Raw genomic sequence first — 22,128 nt, forward strand, 5'->3', positions numbered from 1 at the left:
TCCTTCATCTGATATGCTTACTCCTTCGCCTGATATGCTTACTCATTCGCCTGATATGCTTACTCCTTCGCCTGATATGCTTACTCCTTCATCTGATATGCTTACTCCTTCGCCTGCTATGCTTACTCATTCGCCTGATAAGCTTACTCCTTCGCCTGATATGCTTACTCCTTCTCACCTGATATGCTTACTCCTTCGCCTGATATGTTTACTCCTTCACCTGGTATCTTTACTCCTTCACCTGATATGCTTACTTCTTCACCTGATATGCTTACTCCTTCATCTGATATGTTTACTCCTTCACCTGATATGCTTACTCCTTCACCTGATATCTTTACTTCTTCACCTGATATGCTTACTCCTTCATCTGATATGTTTACTCCTTCACCTGATATGCTTACTCCTTCACCTGATATCTTTACTTCTTCACCTGATATGCTTACTCCTTCATCTGATATGCTTACTCCTTCACCTGATATGCTTACTCCTTCACCTGATGAAGGAGAAAGCATATACTCCGAAACGTTGTGTTCCGAAAAGTTGACATCAATAAATTCTCTTCCTTGTTAATACGTTGGTCTTAGTTATTAGATATGCATCATCACGAGTATTCGCAGTTCATGCACCCCCTGTGTGAGAAGTGTGTACATAGTGCGAATTATTGTGAGCTCTTAGTAGTGCAGACCGCTTTAGTAGACGTCCCCGTGGAACTTCGTTATGCATCTCACACTGTTGGCACCGGCATTCCTAACCTTATGTCCTAAACCGCATCACGCCCCCGAGTGGTGCACGTGAGATGAACGCATGTAAACGTATTAGGTAGTTCCGTTGTCACGTTAAAAAGATTGTGCGAAACAACTCTTTGAACAACAAAGCATGGGTTAGGGAATAATTCAATTTAAAAATTCAATGTGGGATTAAAAAAATAAACTACCCCAAAACAACAACAAAACAAATTATTCCCCAAAACAACAACACCTCCCCCATAATAAAAAGAAACAACAACAAACATAAAACAGCAAAAGAAAATAATACAAAAAATAATCGTAAATATTCTGATATCCTTAAACTCATTCTTCAGTTATGCGATTCTGATATAGCAATGACCTACAAGTGTGACAATGCGGCAAACCTAAGAGTTCATGAAATTAACTTTTTTTTCATTTAGCACATTTTTATACCTTCAAATGAATTAAATGGTATAAAATGTAACGATTTGAGCTGTTATTCGTTGACTTGAATTTTAAATCCTCTGAATCATTAAAACTTTAACATAGATTTTGCAAAAATTATCTAACCTACTTTTACCTTTTTGAATTTATTTCATGTCGCACATTGTCCTGATATAAACCATGTAAGCATGTGTCCCATTCCTTGTAGCACAAAGATAACGAACGTCGTTACAAAAAGAGGTTGTTCTGGCATAGAATAATGTTGCCTCTAGCCTTAGCATGTGATTAAATGAAAACTCATGTTTAAAGGTGAAGAGCAGTACACGCTTGTCTTCATCCTTCCTAAAGCATCTGTGTCACGCACCTGCAACAGCTGCTTGGAAGCCGGCGTTGTAGTCACAGGCCACCTCGTTGTTGACGTAGTTGGAGCGGTCGTCCTTGTAGCCGTCACTGCCGTCAGGCCCTCCTACCAGAGCTCCGAACAGCGTATGGACATTTTGTTTATGGCTGGACATCACGAACGGACCACAGGGAGCCGGTGCCCACGGACAGGAGCTGTGTGGAGTTCATAGACTTGGGTACAGACCGACGTTTGTGTTACAATGATGTGTATAGGTTATATAAAAAACGCTATCAGGATGGTGTATATAATAGTATACAAAGGCATTTCGTTAATCCAGACAACAATTAATCCAGAGCATTGCTCTGAAAAGGGTCCATCTGGATGAACGGGTCTCACTGTACAGTTAAACAAATGCTGCTGTCAGAATTGATATCCAAATATGTTTTACATACATGCCGAGGAGTCGAACACCACATTCTATAGATTTCGACGAAATAGGATGTAACAGAAGTAACGTCAGGAAGTTTTTGTTTCCTATATTTCAGCTTTATGACGGAGGAATGCAAATAATCGACAATTCAGTGTTCAATATCATGAGGATCGACCCATGCAATTGGGAAACGATGACATGCACCAACCTAATCAGCGAGCCTGACCACCCGATCCCGTTAGTCGCCGCCTGCGACAAGCATGGGTTGCTGAAGACCTATACTACCCCGGATCTTCACGGGTCGGCAAGAAGTAACATGACAAAGATTCCTCACACTGCCAAGTTCACTGTAGAAGATGTTTTTTGTAAATTGTGCTTTCTGAGGAGACGGTGTTCACAGAGGGGAGAAATGCATTTCAGGAGGACAATTCAGGAGGATGGACAGGAGAAGGAGTGCAAAGGTCAAACCGGTCTGTTACAAGGCCGCGGAGGTTCATCATAATATACTACTCAAAAGAAGTTAAGGATCACCTGATTCTTTCATATTACTAATAGGTAATCACTCATGTCATGACAGATTAACTTTACCATTATGAAAGAATCGGGTGATCCTTAACTTCTTTTGAGTAGCATATATCATATTATTCGTATGTATGCCTGAAGGGGGTAGTTTTCTTATACCTACTTTGATCAATATTGCAAGCATCATCAATGACAAAATATAAGTATTATTTGTTTTACACTGAGAAATCAGACCGTTATTTACGCCTCATTGTCAACAACGGTTGCAGTTAAGCACATGTGATGAATCGTCGACGTCGACGTCGAAGTGGATTTGGCACAGAAAGATATTACTGACCATGATAAGCAAGTGGATTTTATGTTTCTATTTTATGCAAAATACTCATATTGTTTAAAACATATTTTACACAATGCAGGAAACATAATTTGATAACACTTTGATCTTAAACAGAAATACGTGTATGCACCCGTGAAGAGACGACTAGCGGGATAGGGTGGTCAGGCTCGCTTACTTAGCTGATGCATGTAATCGTGTCCCAATTGCGTGGATCGATGCTCATGATGCTAATCACTGAATTTTCTGGTCAAGGCTCGATTATTTACAGACCGCCGTCTAGCTTAAATATTGAACAACAAACAAACAAACCTAGATCTGTGATGTGGACTGTGCGGGAAATCAGTGTCTCCAAATCCGATGAGGTAACTGAAGCCGGTGTCCCCGAGAGCGTAATGGATTTGGGACACAGCCCACTTCCGGTACTCATCGGGATAAAGTCCCTCGTCGGCTGCCATCAAAGCAACAAGGGCCATATTTGCTGCAAACATAATGCAATTATTTACATATCAGCGGCGTCAAACAAAACCGTCGTCACACACGATCGCTTGAGTCTCTTAAATCTCCTGTGGCAGTGGGGACCGTACTCAAAAGTCGCTCCGTACTTCTATACTGCGTTGCTATTGAGTAGTTTACAGTCAGAATACACGTGTGCTTAAGGAAGACGTTAGTCATATTCTGCTTGTCGACCCGTGAAGATCCGGGGTAGAATAGGTCTTCAGCAACCCATGCTTGCCGTAAAAGGCGACTATGCTTGTCGAAAGAGGTGACTAACGGGATCGGGTGGCCAGGCTCGCTAACTTGGATGCATGACATCGTACTACAATTGCGCAGATCGGTACTCAGGATGTCAATCACTGGATTGTATGGTTCACGCACAGGCACACGCGCACACGCACACACACACACACACACACACACACACACACACACACACACACACACACACGCCGAATATGAAATGGTGGACAAATAAATGTCCCATTGAATTGGTTGCTGCATGCCTGTTTAACATTTGTACAGTTGACATATAAGTGTGGACATAAACTTTGCCGAATGCATGTTTATACAGAATACTCATATTTATCGTGTGATATTTGCATATTTGATAATACCTATTTTCACTAAAACGCCCTTTTGAATTTCAAAGTGGAGCATTTCTCTGCCCCAGTGTACAAGTCCAAGTTACTTATCACATTCCCCTTTGGGTATAGGTGTTTGTTTTGCTCTGAACTGCTAGAGAAAAATAAACTGAATCAACCCATACGCAGTTATATCATCACGCATATCTCCTTTCCTATTAGAAATAATAATATATTAATCATGAAACAATCGACACAGGGTTTTTCACAAGTGGATTGTAAACGTATCATCCTACTACTCACTGTGCTTCACTTAAGGTCAAACATACCCGCCGTGCGTTCATGGCAAATCCATACACATAACACACTGACTAGAACGGCGAGGCCCTGGACTAACAGATATATAAGAATAACGATTTTCCCAAAAGGGCATCAATTTACATGTACAAATGTCACACACAATTGTAATGGAAAGGTTTTGTCTTTTGAAGACACATTTTATGTTGCAGAATGAAAGGTCAAAATGATTCGTTAAGCAGTCTGTACAATACTCCTCACCGCCAGGATGATCCCATGAAACCTGACAGTATTTACTTGACAACCATGATATTTTAAAGTATTTACTTGACAGTATACACTGTTAAGAACATTGATTCCTGATACAGATATTTGGTTTGTTTGTCTGTTTTTTGTTTAACGCCGCACTCAGCAAAATTCCAGCTACATGATGGCGGTCTGTCAATAATCGAATCTGGACGAGACAATCCAGTGAGTGATATCATGAGCATCAATCCACGCAGTTGCGATCGATGACAAGCATCAGCCAAGTCAGCGAGTCTGACCACCCGATCCCGTTAGTCGCCTCTTACGACAAGCATGGTGGCCTTTTACGATAAGCATAGGTTGCTGAAGACATATTATTTCCCGGATATTCACGGGTCACTTGTACAGAGAGAGGAAGTAGTCCTTCAATATTTACATTCATAAGAAATGGAAGGCCACACACTGTCAAATTAGTATGCTTATTATAAGTAGGTATATAATTGTAGCGATTTGATTACATTGATCCATGCGTTATTGCACACAGGAACTGCATCTTGATGGACGCCAAACACTAAAAACGTTTAAGCTGTGTTTATATACGTGACTTGTACAGAATATGTTAGAAATTGTCTACATGTTTCTTAATTTTGTATTAATTTATTTTGGTTTTCATAATCTGTCTATGGGACTATAAACATTGCTCTGTCGATCTATATCGAGTTAACAAATACCATACTTTTAATTCTTTCAAGATATTTTACTCGGTGGAATATCCTCTTTATGCTGTGATGGATGCATCTAGCGCACGTACATGACTACAGCACACCTAGAAGTGTTACATGTAAATGTTAAGGAGACGTGTCCACTTAAACATAGAGCAGAAAGCGACACTGACACCATATTGATCACATGACTTGGGCTTTGAATACTTGGGAATTGTTTGTGGTTTTGTTTAACGCTGCACTCCAGTTTTCCATCTATAGCGATCTGTAAATAATCATGTCTGGATCAGACAATCCCGTTTTTGATATCATCAGCATCGACCTACGCAATTTGGAAAGATGACATTCGTCAGTGACCCTGACACCCATCCACTGAGTCACCTCTTACGACAGGAATATTGCTGGGGACCTATATCTTTACACGAAAACCCGCAGGATTTGGATTAGTTGGGACATGGAATTGCTGACAGAAGGATCGATCAACCGCTATACTTCCAGTGAACCTCAAGACTATGACGCCATTGTAGTAACTCGGGTCCTGATTACGTCAACCGATAGTGGTGAGCGTAACACGCTAAGTACATTCGGATGGTAGTTAACTATTAGCTCGCCTTGTGTTGTTCTCCTTTCTGACAAGTCTTTACAGAACCTCGATCTACCAAAGTAACACAAGATAATATCAAAGTTCACCTTCACATGTAGAAGTCATAACATTTAGGGACCAATGAAGATTCGGGATAGAATAGGTCTTCAGCAAACCATTCTTGCTGTAAAAGGAGACTATGCTTGTCGTAAGAGGCGACTAACGGGATCGGGTGGTCAGGCTCGCTGACTTGGTTGGTGCATGTCATCGTATCCCAATTGATCGATCGATGCTCATGGTGTCAGTCACGGGATTGTCTGGTTCAGATGCGATTATTTACAGACCGCCGTCATACAGCTGGAATATTGCTGATTGCGACGTTAAACAACAAACACAACATTTAGGAAAGCTTAATTATTAATCCTAAAAGCTCAAAGCTGTCCTTTACAAATGCATGACCTCACGGCTCGCTGCAGTGGACAAGGTGGCGGTCGGGTAGCCTAGTGGTTAAAGCGTTCGATCGTCACGCCGAAGACCCGGGTTCGATTCCCGACATGGGTACAATGTGTGAAGCCCATTTCTGGTGTCCCCCGCCGTGATATTGCTGGAATATTGCTAAAAGCGGCGTAAAACCATACTCACTCACTCACTGCAGTGGACAACAATTTCACCCAAGCTGTTAAACCATGGCCACTCGAAAATGTCTCCAACTAATCTACGTGACTCACAGACGTATCGGAGTGAGCCCCACTCTAGGCGCCAGGCCAAGCCTTTGGGTGTGTACTTGATGACCTGCCCAGGGAACCAATAATGCTGGAAGGTGTCCTCAATGTCCTGCTTGTATTTGTCGTCTCCAAGCAACTTGTAGAACAGAAACTGAAAACATCCGATGAGGCTTATGTTAAAAGAGGAACTTGCTGAACATGATCCATCCCATACTGTTCATGAGCTTTCACACTTCCTTACTCACTGGCACTTACTTTTTTAATGAAAATTGTGTTCTCGTGATAGAGCAGAACATGATTACCCTTTTCACTTATTTTTAGTGACACTTTCCTCTGATTATCATCACATTTTACCGTTTACGTCCTCGGGGATCATCTATTCATGGGTGATTGTCTGGCTTTGACGTTTACAAAGACAAGAATACGTAACAAACACGAATGCACTACTCATTATTATCCTTTCATAACATTCATCTGAAGTACCTTCGATTGAAATCACCCTGTCGAGAAGCTAACTCCTTCCATACAGATCCGTGAAGATCCGGGGTAGAATAGGTCTTTAGCAACCCATGCTTGTCGTAAAAGGCGACTAACGGGATAGAGTGGTCAGGCTCGCTGACTTGGTTGATGCATGTCACCGTTTCCCAATTGCGTGTGGATCGGTGCTCATGATGTCAATCACTGGATTGTCTGGTCTAGACTCGATTATTTAGAGTCCGCCGTCATATAGCTTGTTTATCGCTGAGTGCGGCGTTTCCCAACAAACCAAACAAAACCAAACCAAACCATCCATGCAACGTGAACAATAACAGACTGTGAAGTCACTGAACTTTACGTCAAAAAGGAAAGGTATATTTTTATAATAGCGTCAAAGAATAACAATGAGATGTTACTCTTGAATTACGTCTGCTGTGTACAGGTTCGGAGATGCTCATACGTAAAGAGAAACGTTTAAGAAACATGTTCGTTTTTCAACACAGTATATTCCAAAATGGGTCTAGATTACTCACCCCAAAACGCTGTCAGTTTTTCATTGGTGTTTCGTGTGAATGGATGAACCTGTCTACTCTAACCTGTGTTGATGTGTTTACATCTATTGGTCAGGAATATATTTACACTGTTTCAGTCCCTGTACCAACTTGTCTTTGTTTTATAAGGTGAGGTGAGGTGAAATTGGGTTTAACATCGCGTCCAAGATTATTGCACTTATATAGCGACGTGCATGCATGTTTGTGTGGCTGCTTGTACTAGTCCGGACTGATGCCGATTTATAGTGCTAGGACACTGAGATACCATGCCGCAGTTCAACATGAATACCCTACTCAGACACAGTATACTGACTCCGAGCCGACCAGTCCTTGTTTTAGCCCCTTAGTGCCGAACGCCAGACAGGGTAACAACAAGTACCATCTTTTAACGTCTTTTGGTATGACTCGGCCGGGGATCGAGCCCCGGACCTTCCGCTCTTCGGGCGGACGCTCTACCACTAGACCACGGAGGCGGTCCTTTGTTTTATGAAAGAATAAATAAAAAAGTATATTCAACGCCAAAAGAAACGCGACTACTATACATGTTGGTTTATATATAAAGAATTACTCATTTTCAAGAAATATTAGATTGGTTCGATGCACAAACGAACCAATTGTTATGTTGTGTGGACCGATGCTCATAAACGCATCACGCATCATGACGTCAAGGATCCATGACTCGAGATGCACCTTTTTCTCGTGCAGGATTAGCGTGTAAGTTTGGACCACACGTGCAGCATGTCGTGAAAGAATAAAGATACTATGTGGTAACCCTTGACTGATTGCTAGTTTTGTCATTAGTTGGCACACAAAGGAAACATCTCTTCTTAGCGTAGATACTTCTAATGAACTCGCGAAGAGCCGGGATAGAATAAATCTTCAGCAACCCATGCTTGTCGTTAAAGTCGACTATGCTTGTCGTAAGAGGCGACTAACGAGATCGGGTGGTCAGTCTCGCTGACTTGGTGGATGCATGTCATCGATCCCAATTGCGTGGATCGATGTTCATGATATCAATCACTGGATTGATTGGTCCAGGCTCGATTATTTACAGACCGCCGTCATATAGCTGGAATATTGCTGATTGCGGCGTTAAACAACAAACCAACCAACCACCTTCTCTAAATGTTTCCGTGGTTCGCGTTTCTTTTGGCGGTGAGTATATATGTGTTGCCGGAAGTTGCACCTGATTGGCTGCTTGTTTGTCGTCCCATGACATGCCCCAGCATGCACCGTCCTGGTAGAACTGCTGCGCGTCAGTGAGATACTGGCTGTTGTTGGTGGCCATGTACATCCACAGTCCGGCCCAGGCATGCTCGTCCGTCGTGTTGGTGGACCTGACACACGATCACAACATGCTAGCTCCACGTAATAATGAGCCAAGGAATAATTCACTGGAATGAAACATCACCTACACAAGGTTGTAAACCTAGACGTAAAACGTTTATAAATGTAGATACATTTTATGTAAATGTGGGTTTAGGCTTGTACCGCCATATTTAACATAATTTGCATTTTTTGTAAAACAGGATTTAGAAGCGTTCACTGGGATACTCACGTCGCCCCCACACCCCTCCCTCCTCATTCCATCCCTGTAATCAGGAAATACTCAGGGTATACTTACGGGTAGAAGCTTGAGGCCGCCCCTACACTGGAGCTGTACTTTCCCTTGTGTTTCATGGCGAAGTTGTACAGATCCGTGGCATGACTCAGCAACTTCTGGGAGTAGGCGGGGTCTGCGGAGAGAATGGCAGGCTTCAGACCATACAGTAAACTCAAAGGGGACACTCACTTTGTTTCGTTATAACCGTAGGTCTTTATAAACATTAATACAGAAAATGATAAGGACCAAAATATAAGTTCGTCATATCCGTCATGATAAGTTCGTTATAAGCGCATATTGTGTGTTTGTTGTTTGGAACTGCACTCCGACAATATTCCAACTAGATGACGGCGGTCTGTAAATAATCGAGACTGGAACAGACAATCCAGTGATTGACATCGTGAGGATCGATCTACACGATTGGTATACGGTAACATGCATCAACCAAGTCAGCGAGCCTGACCACCCGATCCCATCAGTCGCCTCTTACGATAAGAATGGTCGCCATTTACGGCAAGCATAGGTTGCTGAAGACCTATTCTACCCCGGATCTTCACGGGTCTCAGACCAATCACTCCATCAACCAATTTGTACTAAGGCAGAAACGAAACAAGTGTGTTCGTTCTCTTGTTAGGTGTTGTCTGTGTCGATTAGCGAGGACCCATACAGACATTACGGGAACTGAATTAAGATTTAATTACTGAAAACAGTCCTCCAGTCTGCGCATCAACCTGAAATGCTCCTGTGTTGGCTAATGCCACATGGTGTCATTGTAGTGGGCATTCTTCAAACTGACCTTTAGTCTTGAAGGCGATGGATCCAGCAGCCATTGCGGCAGCGGTTTCCCCAGCTACGTCACTTCCGGGTTTGCTGGCGTCGATCTTGTAGGAAGGTCTGGCCATTGTCATGTCTTCTGGCCTTCCCCAGAAGTTGTGGTCGGTGTTGCCATCGCCAACCTGAAGACAAGGGAGAATAGAGTGGGTTATTTGTTTTATCAAACCTAACAGACCTATGACTATGTTTTTCACATGTATTACATTGTCTACCATGCAGACATATCGTTATAGGTTAATAATAGGTTTTTATACCACACTCCAGGTCTTAGACTCATGTTGAAACGCCAGAGTGAGTGAGTAAGTTGGGTTTAACGTCGCTTTTACCATTATTCCAGTTATATCACAGCGTGTCAGCTTAATGTGGGAGGAAAGCCCGAAGTGATACAGGTATCAGACGTTTACCACTTCGGTGAAACCCACGAGCACGGGTATGGTGCTGACCAACCTGAAAACATAATCGGGGCGAACCGGGATTCGAACACAATCATAGGTTTCTGGCGTGTCCAAGGGACGCAACTCTGCAGAGCGAATCGCGGCGCCTTAGACGACTGTGCCACCCGTGCCAAATGACGTCACAATGGTCTGCAAAGTATTGTGATGCAATTTCATTGCAGCGATATCCACATATGGAATAGTAAACAGCTCCCGTGTAAAACCAAATTTATGAAACTCCTTAATAGTTGTGGTATCTGACGAGCAAAAACCACAAATATTCACTAGTTTCATAAAATTGATTTTACACGGGAGCGAGTTTAGTATTTTATTTATTACTTGCCATTTATAACGTTTTTAGAATTATACTGTTGAGTGTGAATAGGCTGACACCTACACGATCCACGGCATAATCCAATTGAGTTTAACTGAATAATACTTCAAAAACGTCAAAAGTTGAAACGTATGAATTTAATACCATACAACGCTGCACCTTTAGAATTGAGACGTCCGTTCCACAAAATTATCTTAGCGCTAAGGTTATCGCAATTCACACACTTTAACTTACACTAACGACTGTCGTTGCTCTACAGTTCCATCACCTCGTGGAACGGGGCCTTGCACCTCAAAGTTTACAATCATGTCACAATAATTTGTGGATTTTTGTTGCAAGATCCATTTGCGAAACAATGCCATGTGACGTCAGCCTAGCAACAAGATTACTGGGCCCCGTTCCACAAAGCGCTAAGACGGTCGTAACTCCCATACCTTAACATAGACTTACGACTGTCGTAGCGCAACGATAGCTTTGTGGAACGAGTCCCAGGGGTCATCGAGTGTGCATAAGCTCCTCTCAGTGATCTATCATCTCCACAAGCAAAGTAACTTTCAATGTTTTCGTGAAACGCTGTCCCGAGAGTACATAAGCACGCGTTTTGGTATTACACAATGTGTAATACAGCTGTATGTCCGCCGTCATACAGCTGGAATATTGCTGAATGCGGCGTTAAACAACAAACAAACAAACAAACAAACAAACAAGCTTGAAACATAACCAGCTCAAGCCTCCTACCTGCACATACAGCTCGTCCTTGCCCGTGTGGCACTTAAGGAGGTAGTCCAGGGGCCACTTGATGCAGTCGTACATATTGTCCAGCTGTCCGGACGCCTCGTATGCATTTCGCCAGTGTATCAGACTCCAGGTGAGGATGGTCGTGCTGTACGCCATGGGGAAGTTGAACTTCACGTGGTCACCAGCTGTCAACGACATGCTACTTTTAAAGGGAGAGCCCTCGGGGACAAATGTGATAGGACTGCCTTTATCTAATTTGGTTATCCAAGACTTTTTTCTCAGAAGCAATTGCTTTTTGACAGTTACAACTATTTATAATTACTTTGAAAACATTTCCTGATTCCACCGGATGTTAATGACTTCCACAGGACAGCTAATGCTTTGTATCCATATCGTATAAGGTGGAGCCGGTTAGATAAAGGGGGTGGGGGTGGGGGGATTTTTGGGGGGTCTTAAAATATGTTACTGTTCTATATTTTCAAATATGTAAGTTGAACATTATTTGAACATTACTTAGGTATTATAGGTGGGGGGTGGGGTGGGTATGTGTGTGTGTGGGGGGGGGGGGGGTGGGGGGGGCCAAATTGAAAATGTTACATGCAAGAGGGTCTTTGAAGGATCCGTGGGGTAACCTATTGGTTAAAGCGCTCGCTCGTCACGCCGACAGCCCGGGTTAGATTCCCCACATGGGTACAATGTGTGAAGCCTACTTTCCGGTGTCCCCCGCCGTGATATTGCTGGAGTATTGCTAACAGAGGCGTTAAACTTTACTCGCTTTCTCGCTCAAAATTTTGAAACAATCGTAAGACGAATCTTATTGCCCCAAACCACCTCTAAAATGAATTATTAGTCCCTTATGGAAATGTTCTCTGAGGTATGCATATTCAACGACTGAGGTCCCTTGATACAAGAGGGTCTTTGCCCTGATATATAATTGAACGCATAAAGTAAAACCCGGTTGTTTCTGGTTATTGCAGTTCGACACCTCACCGTCAGACGGCGGTAGTGTGAATCGTCATGATACAGCCCTACTCATGTTGGAGCAGGAGGCAGCCTCTAACTCAGAGTTACCCCCTTGTTACCCAGGACTGGGTCTCGTATCGCCCTTCTCCCTTTACTGAACAATCCCATTCTTCGTTATACCATCCTCCAGCCTAGCCCCTTTGTCACAAGGACAGCGTCCCCCTCACCCTTTCATCTCCACCCACTCTGCAAGTCCAGTCACACATCCCTCCGGTGAGAATTTCCCACTTGGCCTCTTTATCATCCAGACTGAAGTCTCCCCTTAATCTCACCCCATCGTCACCAAACCCTAACCCCACCCCACTGCCTACCCATCCCTACCCAAATGTAAGTCCAACTCATCGCCATACCATCCTCCAGTGAGATTTTCTCACTTAGCCCCCTTGTGACCCAAGATGAAGTCTCCTCCTACCCCACCCCACTGCCAACCCATCCCGACCCCTTCTGTACAGTCTAACTCACCGTCATATCATCCTCCAGTGCGATCTTCTCCCTTAGCCCCCGTGTCATCCAAGATGAAGTCTCCTCTCACCCCACTCCTCACCCGCTGCAACCCATCCCTACCCCACTGTACAGTCCAACTCACCGCCATACCATGCTCCAGTGAGATCTTCTCCCTCAGCCCCCTTGTCATCCAAGATGAAGTCTCCTCTCACCCCACTCCTCAACCGCTGCAACCCATCCCTAACTCCTCTGTACACTCCAACTCACCGTCATACCATCCCCCAGTGAGATCCTCCCCCTTAGCCCCCTTGTCACCATGATGACACTGCAAACACGAAAACGTCGTTTTTTTCCGTATATGGTCATTGGACGGAAAAACGACGTTATTTGGACGTTTTCAAACCATCGTTTTTCCGTCCAAATAACGTCGTTATTTGACATCGGAATTTACTGGGAGAGAACGATAGCGTTAAGCTCCTCCCTTTCTTGATTGACATTGTCAATCAAGCAACAGCGTCTACCGGTATTTCTACTTCTCAGATTTCATTGGTCAGTCCCCGCGTGTTAGATTACAGGCCCGCGTTTGACGCTGCACTCGAAGCGCTTAGCGGAAGTACTGAAATCAATCGTTCTGCGCATGCGGATTTCTTAATGTCTTGACCAAATTTTCCGTTCTGTGCATGCGCGATTTCGCGTATTGTTTCCTAGATTTAATGTCACCACTATTTGACAATGGTTCATAAACACAGTCACGTGAAGGTTCGGAATCGTAACGAGTAACTCCATTTAAATTGAAGAGGATTCCCAGTGATATGGGAGATTCCAAGATGAAACTATTCTTTGGCTGTCTAGGCTGCCACCCAAACCGATCTAAACGGGACCCGATAGCTTATTGTATGCTATATAGTCATATGGAAGTGGACAAGAACTATACATTGTATTCCGGCCGATTGTTCTTGCATTTACTTAGAAGTCAGGAAAATGGACTTAAAAGGGGAGTTGTTGAATGTAATTATTTTAATTATTAAATGTTGCCTATACACTAATCTGGACGAACTTCTCATTGCTCTGTTTATGTCATCCTATATACTATTAGTATGTTACCGTTCTAAAGTCAACCTCTCACGTAACATTATATTGTTCATAGTATCAAAGTTTAATCAACAATATCAAGAGTAGCGATTTAAACCACTGAAACGCCCAAACACAAGGCTGTTATCAAGCGCTAGTGCAGACGTGATGCATCGTAAAAACTGTATCGTGATGTCTTCAGAAATTCAATTATACTACGAGATAGTACGGCTAACGCTGACTCACCGGTGGAACAAAGACAATATCGCTAACACAGAGATAACGTATTTGAATGTTAATACTACAGACACACAATCATTATTTTTGCAGTGACGATATAACACGTATACACGTTTATTGTTAATTTTCATCAGTTTTGCTCTTCATTTTAATAACTTTGTTTTCACATATATATGTAGCAATACCCGACAAGCATGTCATACATAATTATGGGGCAGTTTTCAATCTTGTACTGACTTACCCTGGTGTTAATGAGCGAAGTTTATTGGCTTGTGTGTAAAACCCCGTTTTTCTGGTAATCCTATTATTAGTTAGTTTATTTCTATCTAATGACACCCTGTTCTCTGGATCGTGGCTCCGTGACTATCCATAGCAATTAAGATGAACATTCAGTTCAAGTAAATGAATGAGTTTGTTTTGACGCTACAGTCAGTCAAAAAACCAATGCTGTGAGGTTTGATAACACACTTCTACCAGGTCGAACATCGTGGATCCTCATTTTCTGCCTAAAGAGAATCATAGTTCATATGCTAATCAATCTGCGAATACCCTCCCACTCAAGATGACCTTACTTGTTGCTAAATCTGTCATCTATCCCCCTAATCTCACCCGCCCCCACCCCCCACACGCACGCACGCACACACGCACACACACACGCGCGCGCGCGCGCGCGCACACACACACACACACACACACACACACACACACACACACACACACACACACACACACACACACACACACAACTGACCTAAATAACCTGGACAGGAAATACTGCTGATAGCCTCTGGTCAACTCAGCCGCGCCACCGCAGAATGTTCATCCAACTCTGCTGCAGGGGGCATTCTCAGTGGCTTCAAACGCGCTGAAATGTTTTCGCCTTGCATCCAAGATGGTGGACAAGTGAAATCGTATGAAATTTGGCTATTTTAGGTCCTATCTCTTTTTTGATTACCCAATAAAGTCAATTCATAGTTACACGGTTGTGAAGAAGCTTACAACTTTATAAGACTTATTCATCTCATTCCAAAAAGGCTACTCGCGCTCACATAAAGTTGTAGTTATTATGTCACTCTTTTATTTCTTTAAAAATATATTACATGTTCAACAATAACAATTAAGATGAACATTCAATTTCCGATATAAGTAAATGAATAAGTGTGTTTTACGCCACAATCAGTCAAAGACCAACGTTGTCCGGTCTGATGACACACAATCTACCAGGTAGCACATTGTGTACACCCTATCCCCATTGAAGTCTCCACTGTGGGTATTCCTGGGGACGAAAAGGCCCCATGTACCTAGGAATTCCATCAATACATTCATGCGCGGCATTCTCTGCCTAAAGAAGATCATATAGTTAACATGCTAATCCAACTCGAACTACCATCCCGCTCAAGATGAATGTTTTATGTAACATCCAACAGGCCCACATTTACGCACGCACGCACGCACGCACGCACGCGCACACACATATTAGGATTTACCAATCCCTGAATTGAGAAGACGTGCGTTACGAAGCTCCTCCAAGTCATCATCAATATCCGTATATGTCTGTGATATCATTACCCATCCAAAGCCGAATATACATTTATTGTGTTTTCTTGACAACAAATGTTATAATTGGGATAACACTTTCTGAGTAAAGTACAGATTCTCGTACTTTCTTGGGTTGAGCCCTGTCCGGGATTTGAACCCACACTGTGAGTGAGGCACCCAATCGCCAGAACACAAAGTTGGCGATCTAACCCAGACACCGAACCAAAAATGTTAGTCCAGATGACGTATACTTTCTGTACTCCTCTGACAAGAGAAAAATGGCACGGCTTCTATGACCGAAAGCTTTGAACCAACAATGCCTTTAAGAAAGTGGTCAACAGTAACACACATTATATTTGGATACCACCTTCTCAGTAAACTACATATTTTTAGGGTGGAGATAATAGACGTTGATGGTTGATTATCAATGGACAAATTAAAGCCAAAACTTAACTTATGAATGATTGGTAATGGGAAATGGACAATGGGCAAACGGGAGGCGGGGTAATCAGCGCCATGCCAGTTATCTGTTGGCTTCCCTTGTTGCGTTCCCTTCTTTGCTATCTTTTTACTTTTGTTGTTCTTACAGGTACAAATATATGTTCTCTGCCTCATAGCATTTAATAATATGCACCTGATGAAGGAGAAAGTATATATTCCGAAACGCAGTGTTCCTCCGTTGACATCCATAAATATTTTTTCTTGTGTGTATCAGTTCTTAATGCCCTTCAAAGACTCAATCTAGCTTTGTTTTTAAATGTCGTGATATTTGCGTAGAATATAATATGGTCATGCCTATATACATTTGGGTCTTTGTCTACATAAGCATTTAGACATACACGAATACTGGCCGGGCATTCAACATATCTACCCCAACTACATACGTAGCCATTTGTATGGTGTACAATTCTTCTTCTGCCTCACACACACACAAACACACACACACACACACACACACACACACACACACACACACACACACACACACACACACACACACACACACACACACACACACACACACACACACACACACACATTAATTGTTTTATTAAATGTATCTTCGAGAGTCAGTAAGAAACTAGAAATAACTGCCTTTGTTCTGTAAACCTCACCAAGTTTCAGCTTTCGCCTCTTCCTTTGTGGACTGAGGTTTCACATTTGTAAAATGATCTCTCTTATCTGTCTGTACCATCAACTTAACTGCCCTCACCCCCTGCAGTTTTCCTGTCCCATATTGCCAAGCAGGTGACCCACAAGGAGGAATACCGCCCTCCCTCAGTCCAGTGATACTGTGCCTAGCACAATATGTTGGGGATACGTAGCCTTGCTGTGGGCAAACATTTTGTAACAATTTGGCAAACTTTGATATGTAAACAGCAAATATTATTCAGTTTTATTTCAACAAAAACGGAAAAAATCGGATCCTACTTATTTTGTGGATACCATAACAATAAATCAAGCCAATAGATCGTTTGAGCTGGCATGAATATAAAAAATAATTAGCAAGTCGATAGTCATAATTCCCTCTGTTGGTCCCACGTGAAATGTTCTTCATGAATAGAATAGATGGCTGATAGACGTTCGACCGAATAATATCATTTGCTAACTTCAACTGTTCATCTAATTTCCATGAATGTATGTTACATAGTTCATATGTTCATGGGCTACTTCACTAAATGTATAGTGTGGAGGACTACTTCACTTGAGGGTAAGTAACATAAATAATGATGATAATTATGATAGTATTGCCATTATTATTCCTTCAGATTATTAAAAAAAAGTTTGTTTTTTTTCATAGAGAGAAAGAGGTATGGAGATTGTGAGATTATTTTTAGCATCGGAATTGTTAACATAATTCTTAAAGATATTATGTTTTGTTTGTTTATTGTTAAATGCTGCACTCAGCAACGTAAGGATATTAAAACATTACATTTAGGTTCAGTTGTATTTTTATATTTGTATCATTTTGCAAATGTTACAGAGACCTGATAAGGGATATATAATAATGTATAGTCGCTATTCTTAAAGTAAGAATATGTTAGATTTATCAACCAGAAATATTGCACACAAGAGGATAATCATATTTCATGACACAATTTTTTAACGTCGAAGTCAACGATATTTGTGTATGTTATTGCTACATGACACGGATACGTCATGATAAAGCAATTAGAAATTGGCATTTGATGATATAAGATAGCTACGCGATAAATCACAAAGAACAAAGAAGGAAGCGATATTTATTTCACGATAAAACATTGTTCTATCATGACGTCATTTATTGAGATTCGAACATGCACTCGCAACTTGAAAAGTAAAATTTGTAAATTTGACCTTATTTTTGAGAGGTATGTGTCTAGTGAGTTGTTCCCAATAAATTTTACTGGAGAATCCGAAAATGAGAGTGATATGACAATCGGTATTGGGAGAAAAGGTACAGATGATTGACGAGAAAATTGTGAGAATATGCGGGACCAAACTCAAATCCTAAAATGGATTTATCTAGCATGGCCGCTGTCGGATCCTATTCAAGGAATCATCATTATTTAAGTACGGGTAAATATTGTAAAGCGTGTATTTTTTCCTAATTTAACACCCTAAAAGAGGCTGTACGTAATGTTGATATCTCATATAGAAATAAACGAGTCTCGGTCGTTGTTTATCGTACAATAAACAACTCCCACTCGTCGTTTGTTTCTTAATAACATGACCATATACACTAACATTATATCTTTTCATGTTTATCGGTCAACAAAAGCGACATAAGCATTTCCATTATCATGAGAAACCCTTGCCAAAATTAAAGTAGCGCCAACTGCACCATTGCGACAACATCAGGAGCATGTTTCATGATTCATCATAATAAATGATGACATTGGATGCTCGCAAAAACGCGAGCTCATTCCGATCCACTAGTTGCACCCGCCACAAACACATCCAAAGGCAAGCCAATCGTTCACCCGAAAAGGCAGAGAATTGCATCTGATATCATTTTTGTCATTGATACGTCAAACCTGGAAATGCCGTCTACACGTCCAACACAAAGCCCAAGCCAGGACCCAAATCCTTCAAACCCGGCCAAAGTTCTGTTAATTACATACATTTCCCCCTAACCTTAAATAATCTATACTAGTTCTGAAGTAAATCGTATTTACCCGTATGAATCGTCTTATGTTATTTATTGCCGATAAACAGAATATGCACACTTTCTGAAAGTACTGTGTGATAAGTCACGCACCAAACCTATACTCTCGATATACATGCTGCTCTTACTTAAAAAAGAATATTGGGTTAACAAGATACGTATATTAAAGTACCATGCTTTCCTGATGTGCTCTCATTCTAATTTGAAATAATGGCATAAATAGTTACCACTCATCTTTCAATATTTTTCAAATTTGGGTTAATCACGAACATATTTGAATATGTACAACATCTTTACTTACTTATCTTTATACTTAAAGGCATCAGGTTTGTCTGTCATAAGACCCCGAAACAAATATGTCCAACACAGCCCAATATTTGGCTCTTGGCTCCTTGTTCTTATATTTTATAAGTATTGTTTAAACAACTGTTTTTTTCTGTAAAATATGTTCATTTCAGAAATTAGATGTTATTCTAGCATTAGGTCTGTGGTACGTTTACTGCATCAGCATTACATTAAAACGATATTACATTATATAAATCCATACAGAGGAAATGCTTAACATTTATCTTTTAAGGAAGAGTGAAGGACGACTTGCTTTATACATATAAATGTGGACATATATGTATGGACATTTGGATGATACAGATATACCTCCTTAAAGATAGTGTTCGTAGATGACTGTAGAAAATGGAATAATTATGTGAGTAATCGGGTTAATACCACGTTCAGCAATATTTAGCCATATTGCGATATTGGTTTCCAACATACAAGACGGACCATGAAATTATGACTTGAATTTGGACCTGACTTTCTGGTGTGATGTAACACCCCAGAATCTCCGGTAGAAAAAGGGCTCAAAGCACGAATTAAGATCACGAGATGATACTGATGTATGCATCTGGACATATATTTGCGTAGTATTACTACCTTAATTCATCAGTATAGATGTATTTTGCAAAAAAGGATATTATAGGATCGACGCTGACATGCGCATATAACCTATTCACCAGTGCTGTAATATTTCATTTCTTCTGACACATATCGACACGAGAAATTATATTTAAATTTAAAAGGAGTCCAAGTGGGATAGAATTTTGAATCTGAACCTGTTGAACAAGGCTTGTTTCATTTTGGGCTATAGCATTGCCGCAAGGCCTGGGCGGACGGGAACATCTGTTTGCACCCATCAGATACCAATCACAACTTATCTCTCCAAACGAAAACAAAATACGATAAATGTCGGAAGTGTATCCTTCTAATTTTCTATTTAGATACATGTTTTAACTTTAAAGTAATTATATGTATCTCATGTATTATTGGTATCTGTGATGCTGGTACCGTTTTGTTGCCATTGTGTAGCTTTTGTGGAGTTATTATGAATATCAAATACATGCCTTGAAATATGGACTTGTGAAAGAACTCATCATTGAATCATTTGCATTTAAATTAATGCATATACCATTTACTTGGTGTGTATGGACATATTATCCATCTACTTATACACACTTATTATGGATAAAAAAAAGAATTTCATTGTACTTTATTATTTAAAAAAATACCCGTGAAGATCCGGGTTAGAATAGGCATTCAACAACCCATGCTTCTACGAAGGCGACTTGGCTCGCTGACTTGGTTGATGCATGTCATCGTATCCCAAATGCGTAGATCGGTGCTCTTGATGATAATGACTAAATGTTTGGTCCAGACTGGATTATTTACGAACAACCGTCATAGAGCTGGTATATTGCTGAGTGCGGCGTTAAACAACAAACAATCAAACAAAATCTATATAATTATTAAACACCTTCCAACAATGAGAAATTAAACTTATATTTTCTAAATATTCTGTTATTTTTATAACATAATTTGATTCATAATTTAATTATTGCGTTGCTTTCTTCCCTGTCATTCAATGTACATGTTCAACCCCCTAAACTTTTAATATTTCATTTTTCATAAATGGCTACGTTAGTGCGTTGCCTAGATCTCTCGTTACCTACTCACAAGAATAGATTAAAATAATTTGTTTTACTATCATATTTCTGTTTATCTAATTCATAATATGAAATTGATAATTCATTTATAATAGTATAGATCATATTCGTGTATATCACTATCTGATGCTAAGGTTTTATTTCAGAAAATATAATTAATTCAAAATGTAGAAAGATACACAATTTGAGAGAGGTTTACATTGTAGTTCTCATTATTTGTGTATAATTCAAAAAGCAACATAGAAAATATATATGCTACCATGACGAAAGAATACAGAGTATACATAACTCGCAATTCTATATATTCAGCAAACAGCCCAAAACCGAAACTCCACAACATATCCGATTACACTGATTAAGGCTGTCCCAGTTCTCCATGCGATACTGACGCCCGTTCGTCTCCCAGACCATACAGAATAAATTTAAAAGGAATCCAGCTCAAGTCTAGAACGATTTGGCAAGCCTAGATTGCCTTAATTCTATCCATGAAAGTAAGCATTAATAAAAAAAAATATTGTTCTTGTCTGCTTCAGATTATATTTTGTAGACACTTATTTTAACTAGGAAAATTGTACTGACACCGGCGCTGTCCCTATTGAAGCTATCCATAAGAATTTCGAATTGCCGTCCATTGTTCGATGTAGAGCTGTGGAAATCTAGACTTTCCCAATCATTATAGACTTGAGTTGGTCTCATGTTTTACATTATTCTCTTGGGTCAACGTCACAGCTCATACCATACACTAACAAGACCAGCTTGCCCCCCGCCGGAGCGCCTGGATTTTGGTTATATCATCTAACATGGCAAACTCTGCTCTTAAGTAAACAAGAACCTAATCAGCGAGGGGTCCTTTGTCATCCCTATGTGGCTGCTTATAAAAATTTGATATCTTTTCCCAAAGACCTGCTTAATAATATATTTTCTGCTGAATATTCGAAACAAATAGAGTGAGTTGGTACTACATGTACATATGTATACGGTTCTATTTTAAATGACTGCAGCGCTCCATTATGAAAACAATTTGTTTTAACGCCGCTCTCAGCAGTATTCCAGTGATATATGACGGCGGTCTGTTGTATATGAAATATATGCAAATTGAATCTTGAATCTTGAAAGTTGTAACATGTCCGCAAATAAGTATCACATGCAGTATACAGTATATCAACTGCTACATCAGTATACAGTGTGTCGCGAGCTCTGCGCTGAGCTGGAGCACACATTTCCTACACCTCTCCCTTC

The 22,128-nt window shown here is 40.9% G+C and overlaps 1 protein-coding gene across 1 annotated transcript in view; it reads right to left on the bottom strand.

Annotated features, from left to right (window-relative positions):
- LOC139471285 (uncharacterized) overlaps positions 1–22,128 on the bottom strand; it is a 38,400-nt gene that overhangs the window by 1,652 nt on the left and 14,620 nt on the right. The window contains exons 9-15 of the mRNA XM_071253585.1: positions 11,428–11,612; positions 9,884–10,043; positions 9,109–9,220; positions 8,671–8,821; positions 6,460–6,607; positions 3,114–3,282; positions 1,537–1,727 (exon numbers count right to left, since the gene is read on the bottom strand). Coding sequence (XP_071109686.1) covers positions 1,537–1,727; positions 3,114–3,282; positions 6,460–6,607; positions 8,671–8,821; positions 9,109–9,220; positions 9,884–10,043; positions 11,428–11,612 — 1,116 coding nt within the window. The remainder of the gene's footprint in view (positions 1–1,536; positions 1,728–3,113; positions 3,283–6,459; positions 6,608–8,670; positions 8,822–9,108; positions 9,221–9,883; positions 10,044–11,427; positions 11,613–22,128) is intronic.

This window comes from Haliotis cracherodii, unplaced genomic scaffold (genome assembly GCF_022045235.1).
Source record: "Haliotis cracherodii isolate W230 unplaced genomic scaffold, xgHalCrac1.p SCAF_22, whole genome shotgun sequence".
Classification (NCBI taxonomy): domain Eukaryota; kingdom Metazoa; phylum Mollusca; class Gastropoda; order Lepetellida; family Haliotidae; genus Haliotis; species Haliotis cracherodii.